Here is a 14005-nt window from a genome sequence, read left to right as displayed (position 1 = left end):
AAACAGAAATTCATTCACTTTATTAAGTCCAATACGATATAGGAACATCAGAAAAACCATTTGAACAGATGAAAAAATGCAGAAAGTTTGGTATTTGTTACAAACTTGAGAGTCCTAATGCTAAGCCTAACTGATCTAATAATAGATTCAGTTCGGCAAGGCATGACTCAATGAGAGGTAATCCCTAACGATACTACAACTGCAAGACTTTTAAGGAAAGATACAGGCATAACGATGATGACATAAAGGGAATACAACATAGTATTTCCAATGCACATAGATCATTGCACACATATTTTTTTGTACCAACTTTTTTTAACAAAAAAAATGGTCGGCCAGTCAATTGATCCAAGTGTGGGTTTCTAAGAGACTAATCATGTTTGAACCCAAATAGGGTACCAGTTGATTTAACTGGTGATTGGATATCAATAAACAAGAAGGGCTAAAGAGTTCAGCCAGGTTTTTGGACAATGGATGTTCGAGGCGCATGACTGGTCAAGCTCAATTGTTGACCGATCTAATCAAATGTGAAAGACCCAAAATCACTTTCAGTGACAACATGAAGGTTAAGATCATGGATAAGGGTAAGATTACTTACAAAAATATTGTGAATAATGATATGTTACTCGTTGAAAATTTATGTTATAATTTGATCAAAATTAGTCAACTTTGTGATAATGGTTACTTGGTTGAGTTTCATAAGAGTAACTATTTACCTAAGGATGCTGATAATCAGACTTTGTTAAATGGTGTTAGAAACTACAATACTTATAAAGTTGACTAGAATAGTGATTGTCTAGCCTCACCGACTTGTTTTGATTCAATTAATAAGGATAAGCAATGATTATGACATAAAATATTGAATAATCTTAGCTTAGTATCAATAAATAACTTGTGTTAACTGAACCTTGTTGATGTATTGCCTAATATAGAATTTGTTAAAAATCATGTATGTTCTGCATGTCAGTTAGGTAAAAAAATTATATCTAACTTGAAGAATAAAGATAGCAAACTGAATGATAGGTGTTAGAACTATTGCACATGGATTTATTTGGACCAGTACTTGTAATTAGTTTAGGTGGAATGAGATATACACTTGTAATTGTGGATAATTTTTCTCGATTGACTTGGGTTATATTTTCTAGTGATAAATATCATACTTGTGCCCAAATGATTAAATTTCTTAAGCGTATTCAAAATGAAAATCAGTCTCAGTATTCAGGATCAGAAGTGATCGAGTTACTGAGTTCACTAACAAAACTTTGGATCCTTATCTGTAAGAAAAAAAAATTCAACATGAATATTCAGCAGCAAGAACACCTCAACATAATGGAATTGCTTACAGAAGAAACAGAAGTCTAAAGGAAGCTACAAGGACAAAGCTTGTTGATTCTGGTGTTGCACATAGATTTTGGGCAGAATCAATTAACACTGCATGCTACACACATAACTGATCCATGATCAACAATAAAGCTGGTAAAAAGCTATATGAAATATGAAATGAGAGAAAGCCTGATCTTTTTTGCTTTCATGTATTTAGTTGTAAATGCTACATTCATAATAATGACAAAACTTGTTTATCTACATTTAATGTCAAATCTGATGTTAGTATATTTTTTGGTTACTCAGCACTAAGCAAGGCATATCGCCTATTTAATAAGAAGTCATTAAATTTTGAAAAGACGGTTCAAGTTCTTTTTTATGAAATCGAACTGATTGATGATCAAACTAGCCTAGATATATAAGAAATCAGATGAAAGTTATTGATTTGGAAAATTACAGTGAAGATGTAATAAATGTAAACAAAAGTATTCATCAGTCACCTGAACCAGATATCTCAGATCAATCAGCTAGAAAAAAAATAAAGAACAAGATAACCAGGTCACTTATGAGACCTTTACACCACTAGCAAGACAAGAGGAAATTAGAATTTTTCTTGCTTATTATCATTTAAAAACTTCAGAGTATTTCATATGGATGTCAAGAGTAATTTTCTGAATGGTCTACTACAAGAAGAAGTATATGTAAAATGGCCTCCATGTTTTATTAATCATACTTGACCAGATTATGTGTTTAAAATAAATAAAGTTTTGTATGGATTAAAACAAGTACAACAATCTGGATATGACACTCTATCACAGTTTTTATTTGATCATGATTTTACAATTGGATCTGTGTGTGGCGCCCCAAACCTCGCCACGTAATCATACAACATGTGACGTCATATGCATAAAAATTTTCTTTTCGATGACGTAATAATATAATGCATATACGAAAAAATAGTGCAATCACCACACTATCTACGTCAGTATAACAGAAACAGTATAATAAATACACACATACAACTCAAATAAAACAATAAGTTACACTGTCTCTATCTACTATTATTTACAGGACTGTTTGACTAGACACACATAGTCTTTCACCACTATCATGTCTCACGGTATAGTCCTGTAACATGTCCAACAGAAACAGCCCCCAAAAGGTGAGCATACACAACAATCATCATCGTAATACATAACAGTTATACTAACAACAACATAAGATATAACTGAAATGATAACAAAAATACTCCCTTTGCCGTTTCTGGAAAATCAGCCATCAACAACCTCAACAACATCACACTGCAACAATAACATCGACGATACGTCGCACCCCAACTCCGGCGACAGCAATATCATCGAACAAACAACAACATCGACGATACATCGCACCCCAACACCGACGACAGCAATATCGTCGAACGAATAACATCAACGGTACGTCACACCCCAACTCCGGCGACAACAATATCGTTGAACGAACAACATCAACGTGACGTCTCCCAACAACGATAGCCAACAACATCAACAATAATAAACAACAACAAATATAATATCAAATCACCCAATTCCAGTGATTTATCATCGTTCAACGCAATAGTATTCATCAATACTAAACAATAACAATATATGCTCGTGCGTCATCACGTACCTGATAATCGAGTATATATAAAATCTGGCTATTTCTTTGATCCCGAGGCTTGTGATGTATCTAAATAATTCAACAACAATATCAGATCATTGTCACCGTATCAACACAATCATAACAGTCTCAATATACAACATCAAATAGCCCAACAACAATTAATTCAACAAAATATAAAACTCGATTATAAATTCGTATTGTTCAACAATTTAATATTCTGGTGTATTTAGTTCACAATACTAACATCAAATACACCCTAATTAATTAACTTCAAATAATATGCTATTTTACAACATCCGTCAAATTACGAAAACTTTATATCAACGTGTAACCTATACTTCGTAGACTCCGAATATATAATCAGAATTAATAGCAACTGACAAACAACTCTCCAATCTCAATCCAACGATTAAAAATCTCTAATTATAATAAATTGAGAATAATTAAAAATAACACCACTATAATCTTCTCTACTTCGTTAAATCATACACTATTCAACAATCTTCAATTTCAGTATGATTTAACAATTTATCAGATTTATTCCAGAAATCGACGAATTTCAAACATCACTAAAACTATACAATTTATACCTCAAATCAAAGACCTCGTGTCAACGATCTCAGAACTGAAGTCGGTTCGTCGATTGGATAAACCGATAAGTCGCAAAATCGAAAAAAAAATCTAAAAACCTTATTTCATATTTCTCTCACCTCTCCGTAAACTTACAGTCAATTGATTCATGAATTCACCGTTCACAATTTTAAAATTTATCTTGTTTTTTTGTTTTTTTAATATTATAATATTTAACATATTAACATCGGTATATCCCTTTGAACCAGTCAAAAGATCAAATTTTTCAAAACTCAAAACATGAAACTTCTATATCTTTGAGTTTTCTACGTTATATCCAAATTTCAACTCATTTGGGCTTCATATGACAAAAATATGTCATATTTCATTCTTTTAAAAATCATTAATTATTTAGTAATATCTCATTACTAAATCAACAAATTGTGATATTTACTTCAGGCATTACATTTCTACCCCCCTTAAATGAATTTCGACCCCGAAATTAGTCAACACGGTAATAACATGCATAAATAAAGATACGTCATACCATCAGAATAAGTAGGGGTAGAGCTCCCTCATATGCCACTCTGTCTCCCAAGTGGCCTCTTCGACACCTCTATGCTCCCACTGAACCTTCACCATTGGTATAAGCTTACTACGAAGCTTCCGTTCAGATCGATCCAAAATACAAACTGGTCTCTCAACATAAGACACATCAGGATCTAACTGAACCTCAGAAATATCCAACACATGTGAAGGGTCTGGCTCATACTTCCGCAACATCTATACATGAAACACATCATGAATACCAGAAAAAGATGGAGGTAGAGCCAATCGATAAGCCAAAGTGCCTATCCGCTGCAATATCTCATACGGGCCAACATATCTCGGTGCCAACTTTTCTTTCATACCAAATCGCATTGTGCCACGAAAAGGAGAAACTTTCAAAAATACTCGATCGCCCTGCTGAAACTCTAAGGGTCTTCGTCTTTTATTGGCATAGGCAACCTGTCTATCTTGAGTTTATTTCAATCGCTGATGTATCAACTTTACTTTCTGTTCCATCTCATGAATCATATCAGGACCGGTAACTGCAGCTCGATCAACATCTTCCCAGTGTAACGGAGATTTACAACGTCTCCCATACAATACCTCAAATGGAGCCATCTGAATACTACTCTGATAACTATTGTTATACGCAAACTCCACCGATGGAATAGATGACTGCCAAACAGATTTAAAATCCATAACATAAACACGCAACATATCCTCCAGCGTCTGAATAGTACGCTCAGTCTGACCATCTGTCTGAGGATGATAAGCTGTACTCAATCTCAACTCTGTCCCCATCGCAGTCTGCAATCCTTCCCAAAAATGAGAAGTAAATCGAGGATCTCTATTAGATATAATAGACACTGAAATCCCATGCAACCATACGATCTCTCGTATATACAACTGTGCCATTGTCAAGTACGTACTACTCATGCTATAAGGTATAAAATGTGCAACTTTCGTCAATCGATCAACAATCACCCAAATAGCATCAATAGTTCCAGTGCTTCTTGGAAAATGAGTCACAAAATCCATCGATATGTGCTCCCATTTCCAATTCGGTACTTCTAAACTCCTCAATTCACCTCATGGCCTTCTTCTCGCAGCTTTGATTTGTTGACAATTGAGACATTGACGTACAAAATCAATCACATCACGTTTCATTCCCTTCCACCAGAACTGAGAAGGTAGATCCTTATACATCTTCTTGCCACCAGGGTGGATAGAATACCGACTACAATGTGCACGCCGCAACAAGCCCTGGCGCATCTCAGATATATCAGGAACTACCCATATATCATTCATCCTCAAACTGCCATCATCAGCCACTCTAAAACGAGTATCTTGTTTCTGAGAAACTAATTCCTTCCATCGCTGAACTCTCTCATCTGTCATCTATGCATCACGAATACAACCATATATATCAGGTTCAGCTAATAAGGTAGATACCTGGATAGGAGTCGTCGAGATATCAAAATCATATCCCAAGAAACAACAAGACATCATCATAGCTGATAAACGACTCACATCCTCTGCAGTACAACTCACTTTACGACTCAATGCATCAGTTGTAAGTTTGGCTTGACCAGGATGATATTCAATCTCACAATCATAATCCTTCAGCAAATCTATTCATCGTCTCTGTCTCATATTCAACTCTGTCTGTGTAAACAGAAATCTCAAGCTCTTATGATCAGTATAAATCGTAAACGAGGTACCATATAAATAGTGTCGCCATATCTTCAAGGCAAAGATAATGGCTGCCAACTCCAAGTCATGCACATGGTACCTTGTTTCGTGTGGTTTCAGCTGTCTCGAGGCATAGGCCACAACATGTCGATCCTGCATCAAAACACATCCCAAACCATGTAATGATGCATCAATATAAACAACAAACCTCTCGTTTTCTGTAGGAATTGATAACACTGGTGCAGTCTTCAGTCGGTGCTTCAACTTCTAAAAACTCCTCTCACATGCTTCAGACCACTGAAATCGCACACCTTTCTGGGTCAACTGTGTCAAAGGTCTAGCAATCTTTGAAAATCCCTCGATAAATCGACGATAATAACCTGCTAAACACAAGAAACTACGGATCTCTGGTACAGATATAGGTGCAGACCACTGTAACACGGCTTCGACCTTCGTTAGATCAACAGAAATCCCATCTCTCGATATAACATGACCCAAGAAGACCACTCGATCCAACCAAAACTCGCATTTACTGAGTTTGACATACAACTGTCTATCTCACAGTACCTGTAATACTGAACACAAGTGCCCTGCATGCTCAGCCTCACTCCTGGAATATATAAATATATCATCGATAAACACAATAACAAACTGATCGAGATAAGGCTGAAATACTCTATTCATCAAACTCATAAACACAGATGGAGCATTCGTCAACCCAAACGGCATAAATAAAAACTCATAATTCCTATATCTGGTCCTGAATGCTGTCTTCTGAATATGCTCCTCTCTAACTCGTATCTGATGATATCCTGACCTCAAATCAATCTTCGAATATACTGAGGTTCCCTGCAATTGATCAAAAAAATCATCAATACGAGGGAGGGGACATTTATTCTTAATTGTTACCTTATTCAACTGTCGATAGTCAATACAAAGCCACATCGTTCCATCTTTCTTTCTCACAAATAAGACTGGTGCACCTCAAGGCGATACACTAGGACAAATGTATTCCTTGTCCAGCAAGTCCTGCAACTGGGCTTTCAACTCTCTCAACTCTGCTGGTGCCATTCTGTAAGGAGTACGAGAAATAGGGGAAGTACCTGACATCAACTCAATCCCAAACTCCACCTCACGAACTGGTGGGAAGCCTGGAATATCATCAGAAAATACATCGGCAAACTCAGCAACTACGGGTATCTCCTCTATTCCCACCTCCTTCTTTTTTTCTGTCACATCTACATCATAAATAAGATAACCCTCATGTCCATGCTCCAATAACCGAGACATCCGTATAGCAGATACCAATTGAACACGGGGACGAGAACCCTTCCCATAAGATGTCCAACGCTCTTTCTCATCTGTATAAAAATATACTACCCGCTGATAACAATCAACAGTCGCACAATATCTCCTTAGCACATTAATTCCAACTATACAATCAAAATCAGTCATCTCCAAAATAATCACATCAGATCTCAGCTCGTAGCCCTCATAAGAAATAATACCTTCTGATATCATAGATACAACTGATATATCAACTCCAGAGGGTGTCGAAACAGAAAGATGCATACACAATGGAGACGAGCGCATATGATGCTCAACCACAAACCTCTTCGATATAAATGTATGTGAGACACCAGTATCAATAAGAATATAAGCAGGATAAGAACACAAATAACACTTACCCGCTATCATCTCCTCTCGTGTCTCCTCTGCCTGCTCTCGTGTTAAAGCATACACCTGTGTCTGAGGCGGACCAGCTCCCTGTATACGTGGCTGTCCTCCAGGAGGTCGCGGTGTAAACTGCTGAGGTTGTCGTCCTCCTCTCCCTGAGGATCTACCTCTATCACTACTGGGCTCTCGCTGTCCCTCACGACTAGGACACTGTCTGGCTATATGGCCCACACTGCCACACTCAAAACAGGTGATCTCGGTCTGTGTACGCTGTCTGATCAGATGAGGTCCCCCACAACGAAAACATCTCACTGCTCTGGACTCTCCTCTCTGCCCCTGAACAGACTGAGAACTGCCCCCACGACTCTCAACACGTCGTGAATCAAATCGACGCTTCCCAGATGATGTTGAAGAAGAAGATGAACCCTTCTGATATTTAAAAGACTGTCCCTGCGGTCGCAATGACTCCCTAGTCGGCTCTGATAATCGTCCCTGAGCCCCATACTCCTGCATAACTAACTCAGCCATCTCAGCCCTCGTCACTGCATCCTCAAATGATACCGGGTTGTTTGACTGCACACGATCAAATAACTCTAACTTCAACCCTCTCAAGAAATGCCTCATCTTAGCATGAACATTTGTAGCAACATGCGGCACATATTTCAATAATGCAAAATACCGAGACTCATACTCAGCAACAGACATACTGCCCTGTCTCAAATCCTCGAATTCTCTCTCTTTCTTCTGTCTGGCTGCTATAGAAAAATACTTATCAAGAAAACGAGATCGGAACACATCCCAATCAACAGTACGGACCTGTGCTCTCAATCCGGCCTCACTCGTCTGCCACCACAATAGCACATTCCTCGAAAGCTGAAATGTAGCCAATCGTAACCAAGCAGACCTAGCACACAGAGCGGTCACAAATATCTGCTCTATCCTCTCAATCCACTCCTCTGCTCGCTCACCAGTCTCAGAACTATCAAATCTCGGTGGAAGATAACTGCTAAACTATGCCAAAGTCAACTCACCAGGCAATAAAGGCTGATCTACAGGTGCCTGTCCCATATGAGGAGGTGGCAATGGATTCATCTGCCCAAACCCACTGTCAACCTCTTCCGTTTTCCTCGTGTGAGTGTACCTTTTCTCTAGCTGCCATCAATGCAAATCAAATTATTAATCATAACCTTTAACAATTACAATCTAGTAATCATCATCACACCTTTCGCATGAAAGCACACGCAACTAAAGATCAATCAATCATATCGAGAAATCATCAATAACAAGTCAAATGCACAGACACATGCAGATAATATCGTCATCCAACTCCCTCATCACAAACCCAACTCCTAACCATTCCATACATCTAACATATGCTCTGATACCACCAAATGTGGCGCCCCAAACCTCGCCAGGTAATCATACAACATGTGACGTCATATGCATAAAAATTTTCTTTTCGACGACGTAATAATATAATGCATATACGACAAAATAGTGCAATCACCACACTATCTACGTCAGTATAACAGAAACAGTATAATAAATACACACATACAACTCAAATAAAACAATAAGTTATACTGTCTCTATCTACTATTATTTACAGGACTGTTTGACTAGACACACATAGTCTTTCACCACTATCATGTCTCACGGTATAGTCCTGTAACATGTCCAACAGAAACAGCCCCCAAAGGGTGAGCATACACAACAATCATCATCGCAATACATAACAGTTATATTAACAAAAACATAAGATATAACTGAAATGATAACAAAAATACTCCCTTTGCCGTTTCTGGAAAATCAGCCATCAACAACCTCAACAACATCACACTGCAACAATAACATCGACAATACGTCGTACCCCAACTCCGGCGACAGCAATATCGTCGAACGAACAACAACATCAATGATACATCGCACCCCAACACCGGCGGAAACAATATCGTCGAACGAATAACATGAACGATACGTCGCACCCCAACTCCGGCGACAACAATATCGTTGAACGAACAACATCAACGTGACGTCTCCCAACAACGACAGCCAACAACATCAACAATAATAAACAACAACAAATATAATATCAAATCACCAAATTCCAGTGATTTATCATCGTTCAACGCAATAGTATTCATCAATACTAAACAATAACAATATATGCTCGTACGTCAACACGTACCTGATAATCGAGTATATATAAAATCTGGCTATTTCTTTGATCCTGAGGCTTGTGATGTATCTAAATAATTCAACAACAATATCAGATCATTGTCACCGTATCAACACAATCATAACAGTCTCAATATACAACATCAAATAGCCCAACAACATTTAATTCAACAAAATATAAAACTCGATTATAAATTCGTATTGTTCAACAATTTAATATTCTGGTGTATTTAGTTCACAATACTAACATCAAATACACCATAATTAATTAACTTCAAATAATATGCTATTTTACAACATCCGTCAAATTACGAAAACTTTATATCAACGTGTAACCTATACTTCGTAGACTCCGAATATATAATCAGAATTAATAGCAACTGACAAACAACTCTCCAATCTCAATTCAACGATTAAAAATCTCTAATTATAATAAATTGAGAATAATTAAAAATAACACCACTATAATCTTCTCTACTTCGTTAAAATCATACACTATTCAACAATCTTCAATTTCAGTATGATTTAAAAATTTATCAGATTTATTCCAGAAATCGACGAATTTCAAACATCACTAAAACTATACAATTTATACCTCAAATCAAAGACCTTGTGTCAACGATCCCAAAACTGAATTCGGTTCGTCGATTGGATAAACCAATAAGTCGCAAAATCGAAAAAAAAATCTGAAAACCTTATTTCATATTTCTCTCTCACCTCTCCATAAACTTACAGTCAATTGATTCATGAATTCACCGTTCACAATTTTCAAATTTATCTTTTTTTTAGTTTTTTTAATATTATATTATATTATAATATTATATATTATATTATATTATATAATATTTAACATTTTAACACCAGTATATCCCTTTGGACCAGTCAAAAGATCAAATTTTTCAAAACTCAAAACATGAAACTTCTATATCTTTGAGTTTTCTACGTTATATCCAAATTTCAACTCATTTGGGCTTTATATGACCAAAATATGTCATATTTCATTCTTTTAAAAATCATTAATTATTTAGTAATATCTCATTACTAAATCAACAAATTGTGATATTTACTTCATGCATTACACTGTGGATAAGACACTATTTACATCTGTTAAGAATAATCATATATTGTTTGTCCAGATTTTCGTTGATGATATCATTTTTGAATCAACTAACACGAAATTATATGAGAAGTTTTTCAAGATGATACATAATAAGTTTGAAATGAAAATTATGGGCGGGCTGACATTCTTTTTAGGATTACAAGTTAAACATCTAGATCTGGAATCTTTATTAATCAAGTCAAAAATAATAAAGAGTTGCTGAAAAGGTTTGGAATGAAGACTTGCTATGTTGCTGAAACCATAATGAATTCATCAGTTAAGCTAGATAAAGAAAAAAAAGAATATCAGTCGAAGTAACAATTTATCGAGGTTTGATAGTACCACTTTAATACCTAACTTCTAGCTGGCCTGATATTATGTTTAAAATATGTATTTGTGCCCGTTTTCAATCTAATCCTAAAAAATCACATTATCTAGCTGCTAAAAGGATTTTGAAATATTTAAAGGGTACTCAGAGTGTAGGACTCTGGTATCCAAAGGTCTCATTTTTCAATTTAGTTGGTTATTCATATGCAAATTATGGAGGATGCAAATTGGATAGGACGAGTGCGAGTGGAACATGTCAATTCCTTGGAGACCGGTTGATTTCTTGATTCAGCAAAAAAGACATCTATTGCCACCTCAACTGCCGAAGTTTAGTATCTAGCTGTTGGAAGCTGGTGTGCTAAACTGTTATGGATTCAACAACTTAAATATTACGACATTAATGCAACAAAATAACCAATCTTCCGTGACAATACTAGTGCAATCACAATCATTTACAATCCAGTCTTGAACTATCGGATCAAGCATATCGACATTCTTCATCATTTTATCTGAGATCATCTGTTGAAGAAGAACATTAATTCGATTGGAATATGTCTCCACTAAACAACAGGAAGCTGACATCTTCACCAAACCACTCATAGATGCTAAGTTTTCTTATTTCATAAGCATTTTAGACCTTATTAATTTGTCTTATAACACATATTTCTAGGAAAAGCCGATTCAACGAGCCTTATTGATGAGACATAAATCAATTAGACTTAGAGTGTTACTGATCCATCAATACTGCTAGACTAAGTGATTTCATCGTATAGTAACTATTAAGTTGATTTATTTATTCTTTAATTAATCATTTGAAAACAATCGAGCATTTAAATTCCTTTTAAATTGCATTTATTTAAGTTTGAATTCTTCAAAAAATTTATATTAAAGTCCTAATTAACAAATAATTTGGTGATTGTTTCGTACAACTTATGGATTTTTTAAGTTACAAAAGTTTTTTAAGTTCCAGGAAATATGGTATTTGATAACCCATGGATGGGCCTAGCCCATATGGAAGACATGGATGGGCCCACTACTCTTGGCTCATCCCTAGCCCAAATGGAAGACAAGCCTATCAAGGGTCCAAGTATACTCCTATAAATACCAGGTTTGATTGTTCAGTTAAGCTAATCACTATATTGTTTTCAGCAGCGCCCTTAGCTGTTCCCCCCATATATCCTCAGTCTCTGACTTGAGCGTCGGAGGGGCTACGCTAGGACACCCTCCTGGCCCCCTCCTAACGGTCTTATTTGTGATTTCAGGCCCAGGGTAATTTTGAAGCCCGTGTCTGGATTAATGACGCTTGCGTGGATCGGACCCTAAATTTCCCGTGAGTATCACTTGGCGCCGTCTGTGGAAAACACTTGAGTTGAGACGTAGAGATGGTAGGCAGGAGAGGAAGTAGAAGAGCTACCTCAGCATCATCGCGTCCTCAGAGGAGACCCGAACAGTCTCATGTTGAGACAAGACAGGAACAACCGCGTCTGGAGACGAGACATGAACAACCTCGTCAAGAGACAAGAGCTGAGCAGCCCCGTCACGAGACAAGGGTTGAGCAAACCCGTCCTAATGAGAACGTGGGAAACTTGACCCTGGAACAGTTGGGCCAATTCATCACCCGTACAGTGGATGAGGCCATGAGGAGAAACCAAGAGTCCATGGGTGCTGGGGAACAGGCCCCTCGTCAGGAGCATGAGGAAAATGTTGAAGTCCACCAGAGTAGGGTGGAGGAGACGCAACCCATACAAAGTGGAGAGATTAGTGAGATGGGGGAGATGTGGAAGGAGATACGGAGGTTGAGGGAGCAGGTAGGGAGTAGGGCGTGGGTACCCAAGAGAGGAAGCCCTTTTTCACTAGCCATATTGGAGGAAGGGCTTCCTCCGAATTTCCGACAGTCAAACGTTGGAGAGTACGACGGACATATGGACCCCGAGGAACACTTGGGGAGATTTGAAAATGCGGCGTTGTTGCATCAATACTCAGATGGAGTCAGGTGCAGGGTGTTTCTGGGCACGTTGGTGAGGTCAGCCCAGCAATGGTTTAATACCCTGCAGCCCAACTCCATACAGTCTTTCGAGGATTTTGCTACAGCTTTCTTGCGCCGATTCGCCAGCAGCAAGAGGCACCAGAAAAATTATCTAAGCCTGTTTGTGATGAAGCAGCAGGAGGCTGAAACTTTGCGAGAATTTGTCCAGCGCTTCAACAGTGCAGCGCTGGAGATACCGGCGGCTACCCCCGACATCATGATAAGTGCCTTTACACAAGGACTGAGGGGAGGGGAGTTTTTCAAGTCGCTGGTCAAAAAGCCTCCGTCGAGCTATGATGATCTGTTGGATCGAGCTGAGAAATATGTAAACTTGGAAGATGCCCAACGGTACAGAAGGATGGAGAATCGGCCGGGAGGAAGTAGAGCGGAGGGACCAGAGAGAGGGGGAAGGAAGAGGGGTGCGGGGGAGAGAGAGGAGGACAGAACTAAAAGTAGAGGACAATTTTCATCACATGTTCCTCTGAATAGGAGTCGGGATAAGGTGATGGAGGTGAGGGAGTCAGGGGAGAGGGGGGAGAAGTCACAGAGGGTTGAAAGCAGTGCTCGGCCTCCGTCGAGGGGTAGACAAGAAGGGTCCTCGTCCGGGATTGAACTGAGATCTCGCCCATCCTCTAGGCGGGGTCGAGGCCCTCCGTGGATAAATCAAAGGATCGAGGAGCCAAGGAGAGAAGGTCGAGGTCAGGATGCCCCTCGGGAGCCCGTGGAACCCAGGAGAGGAGCGAATGAAGATAACCACCCGACGAGGGGAATGATTCATATGATCTCGGGGGGTGCTACTGATGGGGATTCCGGGCGGGCGCAGAAGGCGCATGGGAGGAGATTGGAGAATTTTGAAATATCCAGGAGTGCAGGCTTACCCCAGGATCCTGTCATCAGTTTTGGACCAGATTACCTCCGAG

General features: G+C 38.4%; 1 protein-coding gene across 1 annotated transcript; it reads right to left on the bottom strand.

Moving 5' to 3' along the window:
• Positions 1–6762: 6762 nt before the first annotated feature.
• LOC142504381 (uncharacterized) lies at positions 6763–11659 on the bottom strand. The gene is made up of 4 exons (XM_075617257.1): positions 11516–11659; positions 8515–8607; positions 7467–8466; positions 6763–6929 (listed from the first exon to the last, which is right to left on the bottom strand). Exons 1-4 carry the CDS (start codon positions 11657–11659, stop codon positions 6763–6765), a joined length of 1404 nt encoding a protein of 467 aa, XP_075473372.1.
• Positions 11660–14005: the final 2346 nt, after the last annotated feature.

This window comes from Primulina tabacum, chromosome 9 (genome assembly GCF_025594145.1).
Source record: "Primulina tabacum isolate GXHZ01 chromosome 9, ASM2559414v2, whole genome shotgun sequence".
Classification (NCBI taxonomy): domain Eukaryota; kingdom Viridiplantae; phylum Streptophyta; class Magnoliopsida; order Lamiales; family Gesneriaceae; genus Primulina; species Primulina tabacum.
This window is presented reverse-complemented; position numbering and strand designations above follow the sequence as displayed.